Source organism: Typha latifolia, chromosome 6, assembly GCF_019914945.1.
Source record: "Typha latifolia isolate L0001 chromosome 6, TyphaL0001v2, whole genome shotgun sequence".
NCBI lineage: Eukaryota > Viridiplantae > Streptophyta > Magnoliopsida > Poales > Typhaceae > Typha > Typha latifolia.
The window spans coordinates 14,005,263-14,028,616 of NC_133091.1; the positions used below are offsets into that span (position 1 = coordinate 14,005,263).

General features: G+C 39.1%; 5 protein-coding genes across 6 annotated transcripts; 3 read left to right on the plus strand and 2 right to left on the minus strand.

Moving 5' to 3' along the window:
• The first annotated feature begins 88 nt into the window (after positions 1-88).
• On the plus strand, positions 89-1,014 carry LOC140791417 (probable histone H2B.1). Its single transcript, XM_073141977.1, has one exon. It carries the CDS (start codon positions 272-274, stop codon positions 737-739), a length of 468 nt encoding a protein of 155 aa, XP_072998078.1. The 5' UTR covers positions 89-271; the 3' UTR covers positions 740-1,014.
• On the minus strand, positions 922-7,114 carry LOC140791416 (elongator complex protein 1). The gene is made up of 6 exons (XM_073141976.1): positions 6,853-7,114; positions 6,019-6,342; positions 2,482-5,582; positions 1,824-1,922; positions 1,325-1,640; positions 922-1,248 (listed from the first exon to the last, which is right to left on the minus strand). The coding sequence occupies exons 1-6, from the start codon at positions 7,012-7,014 to the stop codon at positions 1,231-1,233; spliced, it is 4,020 nt and encodes a 1,339-aa protein (XP_072998077.1). The 5' UTR covers positions 7,015-7,114; the 3' UTR covers positions 922-1,230.
• Positions 7,115-8,646: 1,532 nt separating this feature from the next.
• LOC140790604 (ADP-ribosylation factor GTPase-activating protein AGD7) lies at positions 8,647-12,185 on the plus strand. Its single transcript, XM_073140746.1, has 3 exons — positions 8,647-9,586; positions 10,182-10,271; positions 11,510-12,185. Exons 1-3 carry the CDS (start codon positions 8,810-8,812, stop codon positions 11,975-11,977), a joined length of 1,335 nt encoding a protein of 444 aa, XP_072996847.1. The 5' UTR covers positions 8,647-8,809; the 3' UTR covers positions 11,978-12,185.
• Positions 12,186-13,349: 1,164 nt separating this feature from the next.
• On the plus strand, positions 13,350-16,781 carry LOC140790310 (THO complex subunit 4B-like). The gene is made up of 5 exons (XM_073140336.1): positions 13,350-13,701; positions 13,837-13,971; positions 14,709-14,777; positions 14,854-15,038; positions 16,434-16,781. Exons 1-5 carry the CDS (start codon positions 13,498-13,500, stop codon positions 16,588-16,590), a joined length of 750 nt encoding a protein of 249 aa, XP_072996437.1. The 5' UTR covers positions 13,350-13,497; the 3' UTR covers positions 16,591-16,781.
• Positions 16,782-18,145: 1,364 nt separating this feature from the next.
• LOC140790306 (serine carboxypeptidase-like) lies at positions 18,146-22,629 on the minus strand. Of its 2 annotated transcripts, none has more exons than XM_073140331.1 (9): positions 22,266-22,629; positions 21,333-21,501; positions 20,722-20,841; positions 20,491-20,634; positions 20,048-20,198; positions 19,808-19,896; positions 19,471-19,729; positions 19,012-19,145; positions 18,146-18,700 (listed from the first exon to the last, which is right to left on the minus strand). In XM_073140331.1, exons 1-9 carry the CDS (start codon positions 22,586-22,588, stop codon positions 18,578-18,580), a joined length of 1,512 nt encoding a protein of 503 aa, XP_072996432.1. In that variant the 5' UTR covers positions 22,589-22,629; the 3' UTR covers positions 18,146-18,577. The 2 variants fall into 2 exon arrangements, 1 of the variants encoding a protein (XP_072996432.1); XR_012109365.1 differs by having other exon boundaries at positions 18,448-18,700; positions 19,237-19,729; positions 22,266-22,620.
• Between the last annotated feature and the right edge of the window lie 725 nt (positions 22,630-23,354).

Here is a 23,354-nt window from a genome sequence, read left to right on the forward strand (position 1 = left end):
ATTTCGCTTCCGAACATTTGATTTAAGTCAAGCAAATGGGTTTTGTATTTCTATATCCAAGTCACCGAGCGTATTCTTAGCCGTCGATTCACTTCGAGATTTAACGGACTTGATTGTCCCATTTCATCGATCCGGGACCTCTTACCAGAACCAATCAGAATCGACCAGCATCTTCTATAAATAAGAACCAATACCTTCCCGGATTTCCAATATCTTCGTTGCTATCGTCTTTTATTTTCTTCAAAACCACTCGATCTCTATTCCCTCTCCCATGGCGCCCAAGGCCGAGAAGAAGCCGGCGGAGAAGAAGCCCGCGTCCGAAAAGCCAGCGGAGGAGAAGGAGAAGAAGACCGTCGCTGAGAAGGCTCCCGCGGAGAAGAAGCCCAAAGCGGAAAAGCGCCTCCCTGCTTCCAAGGAAGGCGGCGGGGACAAGAAGGGGAGGAAGAAGAAGGCGAAGAAGAGCGTGGAGACGTACAAGATCTACATCTTCAAGGTTCTCAAGCAAGTCCACCCGGACATCGGCATCAGCAGCAAAGCCATGGGCATCATGAACTCCTTCATTAATGATATCTTCGAGAAGCTCGCCCAGGAGGCTTCTCGCCTCGCGCGGTACAACAAGAAGCCGACCATCACCTCCCGCGAGATCCAGACCTCGGTGCGCCTCGTCCTCCCAGGAGAGCTCGCGAAGCACGCCGTCTCCGAGGGCACCAAGGCGGTGACCAAGTTTACAAGCTCTTAGTTTGATGGGTTTCTTTCCTGACCTGTATCTGAAAATCTAGGGTTAATTTGGGGGTATTTTGATTTAGTTTAGTAGCTTGGTTACAGGATAGAGTCGGATGTAACATAGAAGTATGCTATCCTTTTGTAATCTTGACCATAATTTAAATTGCATTGCAAGCAAGAAAACTCTTGACCTGGATATGGTTGGTGAAGTGTATCATCACCTAAGCGTGGCGTTGTTGGTGTTCTTATTGCGACTTGTAATCTAATACAAATATCCTCGTCTAATGGATATACATGCTGTAAATAAATCTGGTACAAATGTTCTTAAATTATCAAAAACAAAATCCATTACCAGTTAGATCTTATGGAAAAGTTGGGCTGCTAAATGCTGCCTTGGTCTTGATCATCAGAAAGAACCTTTCTCGATGGATATCTTCACTTTTAATTCCATCTCCAAGCTGAGTCTCAATGATCCGTGTACAATTGTAATCAAATCCTTTCTACCAACTAATTGCTCGAGTGAACCTGGGAACAGGAATCTAGGTAATGCATACTTCAACACAAAAGAGTAGTATGTGATTTGCAATGGGTACTAAATTACCTGTGAAGGTGGCAATAGCACTTTGATTTGCCAAGAGTGGTTCTCAGGATGGGGCAAAGATCTCAGCTTTTGTAGATAATGCTCCAGAGTTTGCAAATTCTCGTCTATCGTTTCACTGGCCATTGTATCTTCAGCCAGTTTTATTGCTGCCTTATGAGACAGCTCAAACTTATCTCCGGCGTATTGCAGCTGCCGAGCAGCGTCTTCCTTTCCAAGCGATAAAAGAGCAATAATCAGGGACTTGAGTTCACATTGAGCACCAGCAGTTAAAGACATTCCCTTCAGATGCTCCACAAGTGCCATCTCCTCTCCAGGGCTGCAGCATTCAGAAGTTTCAGATTGGATAAGGAAAATAAAGAAAAAGGATATCAAATGTAATCATCAAGTCAATTCTAAACTCTCTCTGGGATCATTCAACAAATTCCTCTTTCATTTTACTATGGCCCCAATAGGTGGATGTGCAAGAAAATTCGATAGAAAGAGGGTTTTCACATATTACCTTCCTGCGCGTATTTTTCCACCCTTCTTCTGTCCTCTCGCTGCATGTGCTTTACTGGCTTTGCTTGAGGTGAGGGAAGAACGAGAGGTCCTCAATGTCCTGTTGAGTTAGAAGACAATTGAATGTGAGACTATCCAGTGAATATAACAAACAACCGACTACTATAAGAATGGCATAACTATTGATGCAGCAAGAATACCAATTTACTTTTAACAGAAGTTATGCTACTTTAGATCTGAGTTCTGCTATGCAAGAAACTTTAACAATAGTTCTTTTAGAGATTGATAAGAGCAGCACTTAAATAACAGCTGTTACGCAAACAACTTCTTTGACTATATCTAAACCAATTGTAGTGTATAGAGTCAGGTAAGTAAAAGGTTCCACATGGAGAAGGCAGGAAGTGATTTTTAGGTACAAAGTTAGTTTCCAACTATAATAAAAAAAGAGATTGCTCAGCAATTGAATTGGCTCTTTTCTTCACAAAGATGAGAAAGTTGAAAACAGCGAAAGGATAAACATATATTGTGGGTTTGTACACTCAAGCCCCTCTCTCCATCCCTTGTCTTGTATACAGTTCACCTGATTTTTGCTTGGATTCTTAATATATTCTCTACAAGGACTGCATTAGAAATAAATAATTAGGAATGGGAGATTATACCTTGTAGTATATGCACTCATTCCACTGAAACTACTGGTTTCTGAAACAGTATCATACTCAGCATCACTCATTGACTTGTCCTCCAACTGAATTTTAGCAGCAAGCACCAGCCTTCTCTGACGCACAGCCAAATAGCGGGCCAAGTATTTTCCTAACTTTTCTGATCCTTCCTGGTATTCAGATATCAATGTGGTCGCGCACTCCAAGGCTGCATCTCTGACATCAGTGACTAGATCCTCCCTTCCATGCATATAGGCAATTCTAAGAGCCTCTTCCCATTTGCGTGACATTATATAATAACGAACACCTCTAACAAAATCCTTGCAATACTCAAGTGCAATTGTGGCAGCCTCTGCTGGCTTCCCAAGTTCTTGAAATTCTTCACAGAGTTCATTTGCTAGTTGAAGAATTTCTTCTTTTCCTAGCTTTAGAATTGCAGCTACTGTAAGAACACATTTCCAATCACCGCAAGAACGATATGCCTTCAAAGATTTCTGATACGAGGAACAACATAAATAAGTTGTAGCAGCATCTTCAAAGCATTTTGCAGCATAAAGATGATCACCCCATGCCTCCAGAATCTGCCTCTTCTTGGCAGGGTCAGTGAACAGTTGAAGGCCGAGGGGAAAAAGTTCAGGATTACTATTCAACAGATTCATGCAATCTTCATGATAATCATCACCTGCTGAAACAATATGTTTAAGGGCACTATCATATCTGTTCAGCCTTAGATCAATCTTATACCTCATAATCGCAGGAGACAAGCATTCCAGTCCTTTTAGAAAAGGAAGGAACTCCTTTGGATCTTTCTGAGAGTTCAAAGCAACAATAGCTGCAAGATTCAGATCATACAATCCTAAAGCAGCGTCATAAACAGCTTCTGGGTCTGTCAACCATAATAGATGCTTTAGAGATTCTTCAGCGGAGGGATATAGTTTTCTCTTAGCATCATCCGCACCCAGAAGTTCCAATTCACGAATGACTTTTATTCTGTGAAGTGCTTCCTCCAATGCAGGAGGCTCAGTGCGAGCTAGAGTGGTCAATATGCAGAGTTCTCTTGCTGGAGTTTCCTGTACTTGTTCCTCGAGAGCCTTACGAACTGCCGTCAGCACAGAAGAAACCTTGCTCTCTTTGCAATCACTGGGAGAGTTCTCTGCATATTCAGTTGAGGTTTCATTAGGCAGAGATATATAAGTCTTGTACAATGTATTAATGACATTCTCCTTCTTGACTGCACAAATGAATTCTGTGATATGGCCAAGATTATTAACTTGACTAACAAACTCTGCAGCTGATTTAACAAAAGCTCTCCATCCACAATAGTCAACAAGGACATTAAAATCTATCCTTTGTCGTCTTACCATGACCATTGCATCTCTAAAACGTCTCTGGACCAAAGCATTAATAATTGACACAAGAACTAGTTTTCTGGGGTAGATACATTCTAGGTTACCCCTACAAGTTTGCAATAAGGCTGCTGCTTCATCCCCATGGAGAACACCAATCAACTTTGCACCTTTCTCCCATATAGTCACATGGTCTTTGCCTTCTTCTTCTTTATTATGATTACTACTGTAGCTATCAATTTTTACTTCCATATTTCCACATAAGATGTCATTTATATTAATAATGAACAAAAGATCCTGTTTACTGGTAAAAAGCAAGTGTGTCACCACTTGCTCAGCAGATCCAATTGCGTTACAATAAAATGCAAAGCTGCTGCAACTGCTGGTCAATGTTCTCTTGCCCACATGCAACCTACCATTGTCATCAAGCCCAAAAAGCAGAGGTCTAGCAACACCTTTAGCATGACAAAGAACTGCTTTCATCGAAGGGCATGAGGATGGAAATTTATATTCAGAATCAAGCTCACTAAATTGCAAGCCTGTAGGTATTCTCAAGGCACCCATATTTGAAGAGTATTCCACAACATTTCCTCCACTAAACTGAATAAAGGCTGAACATCTCTTTGCAGGGTTAGGAACAATACAAATTACTGGGCCATCTAGAGAGACTGTCTTGGTCACTTTTGCTTGCCAACCTGAAGAACTCACTGAACCAGGCAAAGAGTCCTCGGAGCATACAAGTTCAATCTCATGCAAAGAAAAGCAAGAGGTCCTTTTCTTCTGTTGATGATCAACCACAGTATCAATCATTGATGCTGTTGAACAATAATCAGCACAATAACAAGATACACTAAGCAGAAGATGTGAATCTAACCAAGTGAGATGTGTAAAGCTCTCCATTCTTAAATCAGAATGACAAACTTCTATGCTGAACTGGCTGCCTTCAAATTGGTCCCAAGTATCTGTCTCAGGAAGTTCCACCACACACAAACTGCCATCAGAGAGAGATGCAGCCAAATGGCTTTTTGAGCTCTTAGAAAGAAAAGATATATCCCTAACAGAACTCTGAAATTTGAGGTTAAACAAAGCCATTGGAGGTGGAATGAGAGATAGAGCTAGAGGAGTCACTAGTATGTTGGAGTCATCAATAACTAATGCAGTTGAAGTCTCGGTGACAGCAGAAGTCCAAGCAAACTTGTAGTTCATGATATGTCCACCTAGTGTCCAACAAACCAGATGTAGTGGCTTTGTTGGGTCCCAAGTGAACTTCACTCCCTCTTTCTTTGAGTATCTTATTTCTTGTTTTAAGTACCAATGGTTGTTGCTACAACACCAAATTTTGATAGCATCATACTGTGAACAAGTAACAGAAGCAGCTAGAAGTTCTGAATTGCAATTCCATTTTAAGATCTCGATTGCTGCTTCCACTGGCTCGCCAATGGGAAAAGAATTTCTCTCCAGACCATTTTTCTCAAAGAAAACCACAAGAGGACATTTGTTTTCTGCCTTCTGGTCATAAGCAGCAGCCACCTTAGCCCCACTTGGCATCCAATCTAACGATGCTCCCATAAAAGCCTTGGGCTCTGAAGAAGAAAGCAACATTCCAGATTCACGTTCCCATATCATAAGCTTTTTCAGGCAAGCGGAATTGTCAACTCCACCAAGAGTGGCAAAGTACTTTCCATCACCTCGCCAAGATATGGGGCTTTGTGTCTGACTACTGGAAGGACCATCCGGGTCATCTGCGAGCACACCCTATGAACAAGCATATTCAGATATGCGTTTTGCAGAATAACGAATTAATGTTTCCACCAGATATTGACACTATTATTCATCTAATGAGGTAACTATGTGCAATTGAATTCACTAACTCACAGGTAAGGACATTAAAGCACTTGGAACTAAAAACCTTGGAGGGGTATGATATGGTTTGACACCAGCAAATACAAACAACAATAAAGAACATGAACTATGTTTCTTAGAAATGCATCAACTATACAACTACATACTCCACTAGAAAAGGTAAGGATTGTTGAGTACTAAAAGAAGATGAGTAGTTTTACCATGAAGAAATTTAGCAGGTAAACATGCTTGCATGACTGTGGCCATGCTTGATGGAGATCAAATCCTAATTCCCCAGTTATGAAGAAAAAAACAATTATAGAAAAACGGGTGATAAGACTCGACTTACATTAGAAATTTGGGCGTCAAGACCAGCTTCATACAATACTTCCCAATCATGTGTCATGACCAATAATTGCCCTAACCCAGCGGTTACAGAAAGAAGAGCTCCATCTGGGCTAGAAGCAATGCCCGTAACACCACCCTCAACTCTCCCAACAACTTCAGTTGCTTTATCATCCACATTATACAGTATTAGGCAACCACTTGAAGATCCAATTATTAATGCCTCCTTCTCCATTAGATAATCCATCGCAACGATGTTTTCACCAGGTTCTAAAGTAACTTCCTCAGCTTCGGAAGCTAAAAGAGCATTGCTCCAAGGAGTTCTTTTCTGTACAGACAAAACAGTCAGACAAAGAACATGGTTGTTCTGTAATTAAAATTGTCACCCAGAAACATGCCTGTAAGCATTTCGATACAAAGCAATATCTTTTCAGAAAATTTGTTACCTAGGGCCTAATTCTTGCGGGGAAAATTCAAATGTTGGAGCATATAAATTTAACTCGTGTATTCACACTGTTTTTATTTGTGTGATAATAGACTATCAAAACCTACAATTTTCCAAAACATAGACAAGAACTTGAAATTATCTCACTCACTTAAAATCCATATATTCGTTCTTTGTCACTAAATCTAGCACGATTCTCCCACCCTTCTTAATAGCCTTCTCTTTTTGTATGCATCTCATGGCATTTGTTGTTAGTTATGTATTTAAAATTCTCTCTCTTGCGTACCACCAACGATAATTCATATTCCAATATGCATCTGATAAAAAATTTATAACACAGAAACACCAAAAATTAAACAAAGAATAAAAAATTCAGAAAAACACTATGCTTACTTGCGACGACGAAGGGAGGTGAAGGGTGTAGATGAGATTAGCCGAGGAAGCGAAGAATACACGGCTGCGCTCGATGTCGAAGGCAGAGAGGAGAATGGTTTCGCCCTCGAACTGGAGATCGAGCTGGAGCGAGAGCTCGCTCACGAGCTTTAGGTTCTTCATCTCCGCCTTGGCTGTGGAGGAGAGCGATAGAGGAGCTTTGAAGAAGAAGGGAAGAGGCGAAGAGCAGAGGACGAACAAAAGGTTTTCGTGCTCGGGAGTCGGGAGTAGGGTTTAGGAGGATCGAATACTAACGGGTATTCCCACCCACTCGGCCCATTCGCGTGCAGTCCAATCCTCTTGTTATGGGCCGGGCAGAAAATAAGATCCGATAATTGATAGATCCAATTAGGATTTCTTTTTCCCCGAAATATCATTATATTTTTTTTAAAACAAATTTTATTGTTCAAGAAGTCTATAAGTTATAAATAGTTTGGACAATTCCTTGATGTAAAAATATTTAAGGCCTCATGGTATATTAGATAATAAGTTTACAATTTGTTCGGCCCTATTCAATCTAGGTATAAAAAGGTTTATTATTGCGTTGAGCCATTGTATTGCTAAATTATTTATCTAGGCCAAATGTTATCCAACCAATAGTCTAAGTCTTAAGTATATTAGGAAGCACTCAAAATTTAAGTTTTGTAACCGGTTAAATAGGTGATTATTTATTTCTAAGTTTTTTTAGCATATAAATCCTCATTTTATGATTATATTAATTTATAATTATATTATTTAGTAATTTATCAAATAAAATATATATATACCCCCGACTGAGAGTATATATATATATAACGGAACAAATGTATTGATATTTTTTATAGTTAATTTGATAAAAGTTTAATTAAAATTTACCTCTTTAATTATTATTTTTAATTATTTATATATATATTATTAGTTTAAGATTGATTTAAACTAAAATTTGATAAAAATAAAAATAAAGAATCAAATTTAAATTTTCTAGCGTCAAGTAAATCTTCTATAATTAAGGTCTAGTAGTATTTATCACACTCCTATCTAAGGGATATAAATTTTAATGAAAAAAAAATATATAAATTAAAAGTCATAATTTAATTTTTTGAACTGATAAATTAATTTACGTAATGTAATGTGATGTTTAATCGGTACCGAGAGTGAATAAGAACAATTTATTTCTTCAAAACCGGCGGGCTAACAATTTGAGTCTTGACAAGGAGGACTTGAACTCAGAGGAGAAATCGAAGGCGGCAGCCAGCCGACAGCTTGACGAGGAGGAGGAGGCGGAGAGACCAAGCAGGGATTGTGATTTGAGAATTAGGGTTTGTCATATATATATCAAGCCTATTGAGTCGAGCTTGAGCAAGTCGGCTCCAGCTTAGGCTCGACTTAATATTAATTTCGAGCTGTATTTGATGGCTCGAGCTCGACTCATCTCTAACTGAGCTGAATTAAACTTAAGCTTTAGCCGAGCCGAGTCATAGTCAGCTAGTTTATTTTGGCAGCCCTACGATAAAGTGCAGTTTGTTCGAATTATGTAACTCTTCGTTTGAGCCAATAAAAACTTCTAATCACAATTAAGCTTACGAATTCAACTATGGTTAGTTAAACAAAATCTCTGGCGGTTCCAAAAAGCGCCAGCTGTCCCAATCAAGATCCAGGTCAGACTACCACCACCACCGGCAGAGACGAGACGACATCCCACTGACCACTTCTACGGATCTCCCAACTTCTTCCAATTCCTCGTTATTCTTATAAATTAGCAGGGGTATTTTAGTCATATTCCGTTATTTCACACGCCTGAACCCGTGCCCAAACACGTTTCCTTTCCCTACCTCGTGTCGGCGAATCCCCTATTTTTCTCCGTCTTCCTCCCCCCTCCTCTTCCATCTCCCTATCCCGAAAAAGAAAAATTTTCCCGATCTCGTGAGATCCAGATCCGATGGCCGCGGCCTCTCGCCGGCTCCGCGATCTCCAATCCCAGGCGGGGAACAAGACGTGCGTGGACTGCAACCAGAAGAACCCCCAATGGGCCTCCGTCTCCTACGGCGTCTTCATGTGCCTCGAGTGCTCCGGAAAGCACCGCGGCCTCGGCGTGCACATCAGCTTCGTCCGCTCCGTCACCATGGACTCGTGGTCCGAGATCCAGCTCAAGAAGATGGAGTCCGGCGGCAACGATCGCCTCAATTCCTTCCTCTCCCAGTATGGCATATCCAAGGAGACCGACATCGTCGCCAAGTATAACTCCAACGCTGCCGCCGTGTACCGCGACCGGATCCAAGCCCTTGCTGACGGTCGGTCCTGGCGCGACCCCCCAGTCGTTAAGGAGAGCTTGAATTCCTCGCGGAAGCCGCCCTTGGCTGCCGGATCGGGGAAGAGCTCCGGGTGGGACAGCTGGGACAGCGAGGAGTTCCGGCCATCGCAGCCGACCTCGTCAGATATAAGGAGGAACCAGTCGACCGGGGATTTTAGGGCGGGGAGATCAGGGCAGCAGCCGCCAAGATCCAGATCGACGGAGGATATCTACTCGCGGACGCAGTTGGAGGCATCTGCGGCGAATAAGGAGAGTTTCTTCGCGAGGAAGATGGCGGAGAATGACTCGCGGCCAGAGGGGCTGCCGCCCTCACAGGGTGGGAAGTATGTTGGATTTGGATCGACGCCAGCTCCGGCTATGCAGCAGAGCAATCCGCAGGGCGATGTGCTGCAAGTCGTTTCTCAGGTGAATTTTTGCAAATAGCTTTGAGTGCAGTTGAGGTTATTCAAATCAGATAAGGAAATGGCATTCAGTCAAATTTCTATAAGATTGGGATTTAGATTAATGAGAAGATGAGTTTATTCAATTCTCATTTCTGACTATGATATCATATTAGAGGATCTGTAGATATGCAGGCGAGTTTTCCCATGCCCCAATGTTGGGGATTGTGTTGGAATTGTTACCGCTTTAGGGAATGAGGTGAACATATCTAATGTAACCTACCGATTATAGGATCTCTGCATCTCTGAATTTATTAGAGGCGGATAACTGATCATAGTCAGAAATTAGGGCCCATGACTTTGGTCAGATAGAGCTCTTCTATTTCTCAGGATGAATGACTTAGACTGCTTTTGCCGTACTTATTCTATGAATATCAAATTATCAATTGTGGGAGTAACTGTATATATTCGTTTCACACAAAATGTTATTTTCGTATTTCTAAAGTCGAGTTCTGTTACTTTTATTGGCTGGCCATGCTAACATCTGTATCGCATGGAACTTTATTTAACCAATTATTAACCCATGGAAGAAAACTGCTTACTATCATCTTTTCTGCTAGGGGTTTGGCCGTCTTTCACTTGTAGCGGCCTCTGCTGCTCAATCTGCTGCAAATGTTGTCCAAGTAGGCACAAAGGAGCTGCAGTCTAAGGTACTTGGAGTTTACTTATTATTAATCCTACAGTAGTTTTGAAATTTATGTTATTTCATAGCATCAGAATCTGAATTGTTTCATGTCTCTGCATGTCCTAAAATGCCTAATTATAAAGAACCATATATTGAAGTCTCTTCTCCCATATATCAAACAATTATAATTGCAATGAGTTGTTCTATTCTCTAGGATTATATATTTGAGATATTTTGATGCTTAAGCTATAGTGCTTGAATATGACACTTGAAATGTAAGCATTGTAGACACTATAGATCGCATCCAGTATCTTAGATATGTTTATTGAGTTCATACTTGCATTTTAAGCTAGATTGGAATTCATTTTGAGCAGACGTAAGTTTCATTCTTTCCTTTTTATATTGAATTTTTTTATAACAGTGATAGGGAGAGATCCTTCTTTAACTATGTGATTCAGCAAAGAATATTGATTTGAAGTTTTTGTCTCTTCAGAAATTGTAATTTTGCTCTTGCATGTGCCCGTGACTTGCTAGAAATGAGAGATTTTACCCTTGACCTAGGGCTAGCCAGAAAGTTCCATCTTGTACTCTTGACCTGAGCCTAGCTTGTAAGTTTCAGCTCATTTGTCTATCAAGTTCAATCTAATTTGTTTGGGCTCCATTTTTCCATCAAATTCTAAATATTTTTAAGGGTTAATACCCCATCAGTCCTATGGTAAAGATGATAACAAAAAAACAAGCTGTAAACCTGATGTTGTCCTTGAGTTTACGCCAGGATAATTTGGACCTTTAAAAAGATTAAAATGCTGCATATTAAATACTGTTTTTTATTTGTTTTTTGGTGAAGCCTCAAGTAGAATCTTTCTTCTAATAGTGAGTATGCTTAACTGATAGTTTTCTTATTATTAGCTCCTCCAATTGCAGAAGTGTGATAGGATAATTTTTCCCCCTTGCTGAGCAGGATGGCCAGCTTATTTCTTACAATATCTGTTCATTTCCTGCTTTACTTTCATGTTGCATACACCTTATGTGAGGTTTGCGATAGTTGAGATGCTAATGTATTGATACTGCTAATAATCTTCTCTAAAATTGGGTATGCAATAGTCCTTGATAGAAATTCTGGGTAGCATTTTGTAGATACCCTAAAAAATGTGGGGGAAAATATCTGCAGGTGGGATCACTTTTACTTCTTTTTTTTCTTCTTAAAATCATTTTGTTTTACCACTGGAATGCATTTCAGAACCGATGCATGGCTTGATGCAGATGAAAGAAGGTGGCTATGACCAGAAGGTCAATGAAACCGTAAATGTGGTTGCCTCAAAAACTACTGAGATTGGGCAGAAGACGTGGGGGATAATGAAAGGTGTAATGGCAATCGCGTCGCAGAAGGTTGAGGAATATACCAAAGAGGGCATCAGCTGGAAGGGCGACGACTGGCAACCCAAAGAGACTGAGAGAAACGGACACTATCAAGAATTTAGACAAGATGGTTGGAACAACTCTGATGATAATTCGCAGAGAAATTACAATTCTGTCAACTCCTGGGATGATTGGGATGACAAAGGGAGGAAGGAAGAGCCCAGCAAGGCAAGCCAGAGCAGCGAAAGCTGGTCCGGGTGGGATGATGCAAAAGACGATAGCTATGACAACTACAGCCACTATTCTTCCAGTAAGGGGAACAACCAGAGTGGAAAATCTGGCTCTGGATGGACTGAGGGTGGCTTCCTTTGAAGTTGGTTGCCTTCTAAATCTCATTTCGAATCTAAAGTATTCTTATGACAAGATTCTTGTGTGTTTATGCTGGCTCTATTATTGATAATTCAACACTAAACTTTTTCTCAATGTTTGGTACTGTATTATTTTTGCAACTGTGATGCTCAGTTATACATTTATGTTGTCGAATTATGATGTTAATTTAGAAAATAATTTTTATAGCTAATTGTATCCTATTCTTTACTCTCTGCTTGTTTGAGTAATGCTCTTTCTTCCCCTTATTTTACCTGTTGGAAATCTATATGATGGCGTTTAGTTTGAGTTCGGGGCTGGCCTCTGAACTCGGTTAGGGACTCTTAGTTTATATTTTACAAATTTAATAATAGTATTTTACTATTATTTATGACATTTTTAATTTTTTTTAAAAATTAACATTTTTATTTTTTCATATAACATCAGAGTAATAAGACTATCCATAATTTAAATCGTTTCTTATATATATATATATATATAATTTGTCTGCAAAATAAATACATTTAAAAAAAGTTAAAAACTTACTAAATCTGAAATATCTTATATGGTGTACATGAGATTGTATGCTTGAGTTCTTCTAAGTCTATAAGCTGTTGTAAGCTAGTAATAACTTTACTTCTTGTACTAAAGTTTGCAATATCGAAAGCTTTTTTTTTTATTAAAAAAACTTTTCATGCGAATTTATAATCTCGCAAGATTATTTATATATAAAAAAAATCGTAACTGCATGAGAGCTTAAAAAAGAGAGAAGAAGATAATAATAATTAAAAAGGGTAATAATTGTATGGGGTTTAGGGGCACACAAGAAAAAATTGGTAACCATAAGCTATGCAGGCCCACAAGCCCGCAAGCAAAAGAAAACAATAAAAACAAGAAATAAAACGGTAACTTTAGTGGCTTCCAAATCTTAAAGCTCCTGGAGCTATCTAATACAAATACCATAAAAAATATTAAATGGTCATCTTACTCTTAGTAATTTTTTTTAATAAAATAAAGGTAAAATGGTATCTCAAATTGATCGTATGGCAATTAGACGGAATCAGAATATTATGAAGGTTTTACTTAACTAAAGAGAACTAATATGCCACAAAAAATAATGTGAAAATTGGCGATGGTTGTCGACGTGGTTTCGATAAAAGAGGCCGGCCAGTTGATGAGTTGAATTAGCGCAGGCTTTGGGCTTGAATTGGTCTGGCCCCAATCCTAGCCGAATCAATAATATCTATCACTAAGTTTCCGCGCTTCCATCTGATCTCGGCCTAATCACAACCGTCCGCGTCTGCGTCTGCGTCTGCGTCGGCCTCACGCCAACACAGCGATGCAACGAGTATATACCATTACAACGTATATCATCAATACGCGCTTTCCATCTTCTTCTGTCCTTTTATTTATCGATTCCATTATCTCTTCCTTTCCCCCTCTCCTCGAAACCCAAACCCCTCTCCACTTCTCCTCTGTCGAAACCCTAGATTTCCATCTCCTTCCCCCAGTTCTATCGGTCCGCGATGTCGAGTGCCTTGGATATGTCCCTCGACGACATCATCAAGAGCAACAAGAAGTCCTCCTCCTCCACAGTCTCTGCCGCCGGTGGTGGTGGTGGCGGTGGTGGTGGAAACTCTCGCGACCGCCGCCGGTCTGCCGGATCAGGTCCCACACGCCGGTTCCCCAACCGATCTGGGAATCGCCCCGCTCCTTACTCCGTGGGGAAGGTATCGTTTTAGGGCTTCGATCAGATCCGATCCTTAAAAGTCCGATATCGATCTCCGCCGATTGATCTCGTCGGGGCTCATCTCTTGCCTCCTCCTCTTCGATCTAGGGTTTTCTCACTTGATGTACCGATCCAGGCTCCGGAGTCAGCGTGGCAGCATGACATGTATACGGATCGTCCTGCTCCTGCGGGTAGGGCGTCGGCGATCGAGACGGGGACCAAGCTTTACATCTCGAATTTGGATTATGGAGTCTCCAACGAAGACATCAAGGTTTTTAGCTTTACCTTCGCATACTTTTTTTTTAATAATCTTTTGTTTTCAACGTCACTTTAGACCTTGGAATAGTTTATACGAATGGTACTTGGAAATATTATTTCATCCTTGATGTATGTTCGTTGTCAATGGATGCATAACATCTTCTCGCTGGAGAATATTAATGTAAAAGGTCTATCCACAAGTTTTTAGTTTGTACGACATGCTAAAATTCCGCATCTTGTTTTCTCTTAGAAGCTATTTTAGGGTGGAGTTTATGGTTGTTGTGATTGCTTGATGGATCTAGAAGTTTCGCTTTGTAAGATCCAAGTACTTTTTTCAGCAGCTTTCCATATGGTGCTTAATTCTCTCTCATTGTACAAAACATACTGTGTCATCTATGCCTTTGTCTTGCTTTGTAAGTTTACTTCATGAATCCACAAGGAAATACATGGGATCTCTAAAACTTATTTTTAGTACTTATACTAGTTGATCTTCTAGTCACCATTGTGCAAATAAAATCTAGATATAGTGCACGTATTCAATTTTATATAGTATATCATGTTTGTAGCTAGTCAAATTGTCAACCACTACTTGTTTACTTTATAAGTTACCTGGCGTAAGTTTCTCAAGAATTTGCTTTTTCCCTTTTTTATTTGTCCTGTCTTTCTTTTCTACCTCCAGATGCAGTTACTTGCCCCTATCTGGTGGTATACATTCTGTTTTATCGTAATGCCACTGGTAATTTTGTGCAGGAACTTTTTTCAGAGGTTGGTGATCTGAAGCGCTACACGATTCATTATGATAGGAGTGGAAGATCTAAGGTACTTAATATTGTCTCTGATTCATTTGTTTGTTACACTGTCTCTTTCTCATTTTTGAATACTTGTTCTTTATAAGGGAACGGCTGAAGTCGTATTTGCAAGGCGTGCTGATGCTTTAGCAGCTGTGAAGAGGTACAACAGTGTGCAACTTGATGGCAAACGAATGCAAATAGAAATTGTAGGAAGAACTATTCCAGCTCCATCTGCTGTGCCTCCAGCATCAAATGGGGTCCATAGGAATTTGAATGGGGCTCCCATGAGGTTTGTAGTTTTACCCCTTATTTATATGCATGGTTAGTGTTTCTAATATGAGTGCAGATGTTACGCCTAAGTTACATAAAATTTATAATAACCATTGATGTGTCATGAGATTTAAATTTGATGTAGTACGCTCGGTTGAGAAATTTCCAAATTAGAAGACAGGATTTGGTGGGTGAATGTGATGAAATGATTTCTTTGGTAATGACTACTTTCACCTTTTTTCTTTTTTTGCTTTGTACTTATATTTTGGATGGAGAGGATGGGAGAATCAAGAAGGCAAGAAGATAAATGAAAGAAGAGAAAAAGAGAGAATGAATAGGAAATTTTGTTTTTTATTTTCTCTCTCCAATTCTCTCAATCCAGACGGTATTATGTTGATCTATAGGTTGTTGGATACGTTGGGCAACAAAATATTTTTAACATGATTTTTGCAAAAATTTTTTTTGCTGCATTAACACTATTCTATCTTAACGTCATTCTTGCTTTCCTGGAAAAACCTCTTTTTGCACATTATTCAGTCTTATCCGTTATTTCTCCTATGAGTTTAGTAGATTTTATCTAATTTCAGAGATGGCTTTAATGCTACCCATAGGTAATAGTGCCAATAAAAGACAATGAGAGTCTCTACAATTTGTTGAGAGAGTGAAATGTTCTGCAAATTATTTCTTGGCACCTTGATAGAGCACAGAAAGATAAATAAGGAATAGGAAAAGTGAATTAGAAAAGAAGAGAGGATTATACTGTTAAATGTGAAATATTTTAAACCGTATCAATATTTGGTTAGGATTGCATATACTGTTATTGCATGTTATACTTGGATAAAGACAACAAGCTTTCAAAAATCTTCTGATTCCCTAGAATAATGTCTCGAACAGTCTGTTCTGGAGTTTCCACCTGATGGCTTCTCGACTTACCAAAAGAGAGAGGCACATGATCAAGAGACATAAAGCTGAGTTGATGAAGAAGATTTTTTTTTTTCTTTTTTGTGTCAGAAGAGTCCTTCCAAATCATAAAGTACAATTAAATCCTCTCTATTTAGGGTTATTTTTTGAGAATTTGTCATATCCCTGTATCCGTATCTGTATCCGTATCCGAATCTATAGCCGTGCTTTATAGTTTAGGTGTTATATATATATTTCATTGAACCCCTACTGTTAAGTTCCTATTTAATTTGACCTCCCTGATTTGTTTTATTTCAGGCTTGGTTGTTACAGTGACTTCCTTGTAGTAGTGCATATTTTCCATATGTATGATGATTTATTTGTACCTAACATCTTAGGTGCCTTATCTTATATAGTGTAACATGACTTGAATCACCGTTGTTGGCTTTGCTCTTCTGTTTGTTGATGAAACAGATTGTCCTAACTTTCTTGTTCTGACATTGCAATGTAACAGTGGACCTAGAAGCAACACAGCAGGATTGGCACGACGTGGTGGCCGTGGAAGGGGGAGACGTGGTGGACGAGGAAAAGACCGTGCCCCGCCGGTATCAACTACAGATCTTGATGCTGACTTGGAAAAGTACCATGCTGAAGCAATGCAGACCAATTAAGGAGTACTTATATTGCCCTACTATCTTGCTTGATGGTGTTCAATAGTTTGTTTAGTTCTAAAGCTGTGCTACTATAGGGAAGGGAAGATGGAATTCTAATTTATCAAGCTTGGTTTTCTTACTGTTAATGCACCTTTGTTTCGACATAGTGCTTGGATTCAGTGGGTACCTGGCAACTGCCCTTATCGATCTTTTCGCCTGGTTATTTTTAGTTTCTCTTTCCTTTCTTACTGCGAGACGATTATATACTGGTGTTCCAACCCAGTTAAAGTTGGCGTCCAAGTGGGAAGGCAGTGTCAGTGCATATACATGTCAAGATGTCATTATATCGGCCCGACAACTATCACTAGTTGAAGGTATGCACTTTTTCAGTGCTTTTCCCTTGCAGATGCTGTATTTCATTGTTTTTGTAGTTTGTTTCGAATATGTTATTTGCCTAGCACTTTGAAGGATTATTATCCTGAGAAAATGTGTTTCCTATTTGTTATTTAGCAGGTGGGTGCAACTGAATGTCTAATGATTTTGCAACCTTCAGAACCAATAGCCAGCGACATCCTTCTCGACTCTTACAGAAGTGATATATGGACTAACACTTGTCATACTGAGTTCCTTTGCAATAACTCATCTTTTGTGAGGTAAACGATGACTGTGGACTTTTTTCTTGGGGTCCACAGTTAACGGGTCAGTCTTTGAAGAGGTCTGATGCATTATGCATGCACCAGAGGAGGAACTCTTCTGTTTACCTTTCTCCACTTTGAATTTGTGGCTTCTGTGATGCATAAATACTGTGGGAAGGTTCATGGTATTTTTTTTTGCTATCTGAAGCCTTGCACATCACTAACTAGCACTGAAGATGGATCGTCTAAATGAGCTTATGGATGTGATCAGTGACATCTTTTTGGCAGTTATCTTTTCATATGCCAATTCTATGCCTCGGTCATGGTGGGGACTATTTGATGGCGCGGCCAGTCTTCCTGCCTTGGTAGTTAAAGTTAGTGTCCACTATCCAGCCTGCAAGGCTCCCACATTAAGTGGTTACTTTTCTGGTTTTATATACTCTGGTATGTGGCATTCAGTGACTATTTCAGGCTAAGACAGGACAGAGTCAACGGTAGTAGCATTAAACTGTTAGATATAAATAAATCTTGATTTGTTTTCTGTTTTCCTGCTTAGTTCATACAAAAATTTGGCAAGCCTTTTAGCTGTCCGTTCTTTTCCTGTTAGAATTTACGGTAACATATCATACGTGAATCATGTAGGAAACATTGTTGGAAGAGCAGAATTCGTGAAGTTCCTTCTGAACGAAATGTGGGGGCAATGGAATCTTTGGCAATTCGTTAAGTTCCTTGTGAAATGATGACTGAACTACTACGAGTAGAATGAGATTTATGGGGTTTTGAGTACTTGTGATATTTGTTTGAAAGGGATCGGTGCATGGATCTGGATGATATAAACAGCGTAAATAATTTTCTGTTCTGTTTGAATTTAGATTTGCTCGGATGAATCATTCATATCATTCTAATGTGCTTATGCTGTGTCGGGAATGCCACCGGTATGAAGAAAAATATAACAAATACATCTTGCGATATGGTCCAAGACTATCTTTAGAACAAATACTAGTATTTTCGGCCACCACGAATAAAATAATAAAAAACGGAGTCGGCCCCCAAACGTTTGAACTCGTCTCTACAGGTTTTACTGGGGCAACAATTTGTTCTGACAAACTTCCGCGCTGGAGAGAGTTTTGTTTAAGCCACTTCAAAAGCATCATTTGAAATTACCTCATGCCGCAGATGCCCACATGATCAACAAAGCTTTTGAGGTAGGAATGATGAAACTGTAAGGCAGATAAGTATATGAAGCTACGAGCCAGGGAAGTAGAAATATATACACAAGGAACTAGAATTTAGATACAGCCCTAGGTACATGGCACGACTTCTCAGGCCTCATCCGCCAAGTACTCTGCTTTAAAGCACACTATATCTTATTATGCATCAGCAACGACAGAGGATTTCCTTTCTTCACTTAAACTCCCGTTCATCCATCTCCTCAGCATCTCCAATGCTGCCTTGGGCTGATCCATCGGAACCATGTGACCAGCATCATGTACCTGGCAAGATACTCATTAAATCATTAGCCTCACTGAAAAAACTGCTAACAACCCTGGAATTATTGATCTAGAAGCGCCTCATATATGGAAATAGATGCAGTAAGTACATATATATATATATTGAAAGTTAAATAATCCATCATATATTCCCCATTTCCCCCCAAGGACCACATATTCTCCAGATTTATAGTTATGACCTCTTAACTAATTGTCATCTCCAGCTCATACAAGCCAAGAAAATGGAGAACCCCAAAGGAGCTAAGGAACGACATAAGAGGATACAATTGCATCGCATCTAGAGAAGTACTCACCTTGAGGAAACTCAGGGAGCCGTATGCTTTAAGCAGTCCTGCCTCCTTGCGATCGACGGTGAATGGCAACATTGGAGCTTTAGCAAATATCTGGTGACCTGACCACTCCATGGAGTTGACCCACCTAAAATTTCCTGTATAAAAGGAAGGTGCCAATTAATTATCTAACCTATTATAACGTATAGGCACTGTCAAACATATCATTGGCTTCCAAATATATGGTACCTAGAACAATATAGGTAGACTTTTCAATAGCGAGAAATTAAAGTGCCCAATGCGCTTGAAATTGGTTGTCTTTTTCTTCCTGAGTTAAGAAGTCTAACCTGACCTTTCTGCAGTCTCATAATTTTTGTTTTCTCACTAAATGTTTCTACAGAAGAAGTGCCACAAGAGCTAGCTGATAAAATTTTCCATTTATGTAGAAATTACAACTAAATGGAAGATCAAGTCACAACTTACCCAGCCAGTTGCATATTAGGTCATATTCACCAGCATACACAAGCAGTTTGATACCATCATCAACTAGCGCGGGGATGCCCACTTCCAAATTTTTCATCCAGTCCGTCAGCATTGCTTCATAAACAAGAGGATTGCATGATACAAACTTTCTATCACCAACACCAAGAGCTTTCCTCACAGACTTATCATTTAAAAATTTCTCCATGTTTGAGAAATCATAACAGAGGCTACCCTCACATTTTCTCCTAATATCATAATACTGAAGAGGGCTTGTATTAGAAAATGAAAATGCTAATTAATATGCAAGAGTCAACCCTGAAAGAAGTAGACCACGTACATTGATGTCTCCAGCGAGAAGCAAAATGGAAGTAAAGATGGAATTACAAACAATATAAGAAGCAATGCATGGTATTATCCCAGAAGAACCTGCAAGAGTCCATTTGACTATATTAGTTATTCACTAGAAGATGTAATTCATGTCAGATTTAAATATGTCTTGATTCTTTATCAAGTCAAAGTTTTATGTCATGCCATGCAATGTAGTGAGATATCAAATAGTGATAAGGAGAATGATTACCACATAGTTTAATTCCAAGATTGCAGAGAGGATATATTTTGTTAATGCTGGTGTATGCTTGTTTGCCAATAATGCCCATATCTAGTGCATAGTCACCATATGCACCATATTGAATTGCAGGATCAGTCAATCCATTACCAACAGCAAAACCCTACACAAAAAGGAAAAAGAAACAGGCACTAGTTACAATCTGAAATTTTATTTGTTTTCTTCTTCACTCCTGAGAGAGGAGCAGTAACTAGTTCATATCTCCATCTCTCTCTTTTTATATATTCTAGAGGAAATGATGGAATTTCGGAAATTTAAAATACACTCTAAAGAAATTATAAGGTGGAAGTCCACTAGCTGAAGTTCTAAGATAATTATAAGGTGAAAGTTCAGTAGCTGAAGTGCTAAGCTATTATTTTAAGAGATGTCCCACACATAATAATGTTGTAGTTCACCTTTAGATTTATATGAAACCCCTGCATCTCCTTGTTTCCTCTGTATACTCTTTCAGCAGCAGCAGGAATATAGTGCCCTGCATATGATTCTCCAGTTATGTAGAAGTCATTCTTCAAGTAATCTTGATGCTCTTTAAAGAAAGCCTGGAGATGTACAAGAATGTTAAGTAGCTAAATCTTAATGGACAGTCTAAGACTAAACACAGGTAGCAATTGAAAATTAACTGTTACCTGTAAAAAGTCATATAAATCATCTGCTATACGCTTCTCCCCATATCGGATGTCACGTAAATCTGTACTATAACTAAAGCCAGTTCCAGTGGGCTGGTCAACAAAAATGAGATTTGATGCCTGGAGAACAGATGAAATTTAATTATCCTCTGGTGCAATATACAGATCTAATTGTTTATAGATGCATTCAGATATGCCACAAATATTATACGGAGAATACGAGATTCTAATTATACAAAAATCAGATGAAATTTATAAACCAACAAGAGTCAAAGACAGAGGTGTTGTAGCTGAGACATTTCAGCACCATGTACATATAAGGATGTACACTATAAATCTGTAAACCGAATGCTCCAACTATAGCATTTTGGTAGACATCAGAAGGCTACAAATTTAGTTCACTGATCATGTGAAACAAAATTTGTCATCGATAAGTGATATCTCATTCATGCTGCTACATGGATTGTGTTCCGTTGGGATTTTCCTATCTTAAAGTAAATACAATTCTCTCTATGTCAGAATTTCACTTCCTACCTATGAATGAAAGAGTTTGGTCCTTGATGTGGCAAATATTAGAAGCACCAAAAAAGAACTTGTAGCAAAATCGATACCTTGTCCCATCCATAATCGTTCCAAATAAGTGACATGTTATCTGCAATTTTAAAAGGACCATTTTCATAAAACAGGGCCAATTCACTGCTGCATCCAGGACCTCCAGTGAGCCAAATAACTACTGGATCACTACTTTTTCCTCGGGATTCGAAGAAGAAGTAGAACATCCTGCAGATAGTCAGAAACCACTTTACAACACTAATAATGCCATCCATGATGCCTTGGAAGCAAAATATTTACTGATCAAAGTAGGTGCATAGTATCATCCTCTCAAAAGACAATCAAATTGCTTCTGGTTATAGATAGAACAGACAAATCAGGGTAGTAGTGAAATGTGAGTCATGTCAGCCACAAGATCACATCTCTACGCACAATAAAACTAGGGAAACTAGTCAGTGCTACCAATGAGGATATACTCTTTCCAGTTACGATAAGCTAAAATGAAACCATTTGAGCATGGAAGCTGATGAGAAACTCTTTATTACTTACAAAATGAACAAGATGTCTAACATAATGGAAATGCCAAAATCTATTAGGAAATAATAAAAAAGAACAATCATGTCGCTACTTCAGGGACCTCCAAGAGAGAAGTTGGTCTGCAAGCATTAATGTGAACGAATAAATTTGTACTCTAGGTGCACAGCAAACGTATATCCTAAATCATATTTACACATGATTTATCCAGTATCTTTCTACTCTGTCGAATAATATTACACAATAGGAATTTCTACTAGAATTCGACTCGATTATTCAAACCAAAAGGTTCGAGGCACAGACAACCGCTTCCTTTTTCCTGTAACGTACCAAAAAAGGAAATCTATACGAAGTTCGTACTTATTTCATCTATAACAGACAAATTTAGACCAAAATGGATGAATCTAATCCAATTATCTTCGGAATTAAACAAGAGAGATCAAGGATGAAGCTAATACTTAGCAGCGTGCGTGTGCTCGAGGCGATAGTATCCGGCATGATGCCCTAGCTGCTCGATCGGTATCTCCGATCCGATATCTCCGAGAATCCGGAGATCGAGCCGCCGCTCAACGAGGCGAGGGCTCGAGGGGTCTTCGCCGACTTCGCCATCCGCTTCAGCTTCTCGTATCCCCGGAAGGAGGTTGAGATCGCGGATAAGTTCCTCCGCGAACCGGATAGGGTTTCGAGAATAAGTCCGGCGAGGATAAGGGGAAGCACTTATCCAATAAGGGAGGAGGAAGACGAGGAGAAACGATAGGGAAAGGAGGCGGCGCACGACCATCGCGAAGGTACCGGAAATGGAGTAAGGACAAAATTGGTATTTGGTTTAGAGATTGTTATGAGGTAAGTATGAGCTTAATGGGCTTTTTAATTGTGGCCCATTGGATATAATATGGGCTCAATATTTGGGCTTAGTTGACCAAAAAAATAAATAAATAAATAATGATTTAAGGTTTTTCTTTTCTTTTTCTTTTTTCATTCTCGTTTGTGTGGAGGAAAAATTATTAAAGTTAGTTGTTGGTCAAAGTAAATCAACCATAAAAAGAGGATCCAGAGTCCGGAGAGAACTCAAATTTTGGTCTTTGATTTTTGTATAATCTTCTACATGAAATTTTTTTTTCAAGAGAGGTGAAAATTTAATAGCGTCCGATTTGAACTATTAGATGATGGATTTATAAATATACTAATACTACTATTATAATTTTAAAGAAGAGGAAATTTAACGGTGTTTGAGTTAATCGGTGTTGTTTAATGCAACATTATCTAACAGCTATTCAATTGATAATATTTTGAGATTGATCTCTGAAAAGAGGTCTATACTTTTTTAAGGAATTTGTCATTTTTTTTTCAACACTACTTCATATTATAAGCAATCTTTACTATCCTTTCTCCTTAAAAGAAGAAGAAAAAATATATATAGGATTTTAGTATAAGGAAGAGGATGTAGAGGATAGAGAAGTACACCTCACCAACAACGAGTTGCAGCATATGCTCAATTATTAGCATGGTGATCGGTTTCAATTGTCATTTTCCAACCTTTATATGAT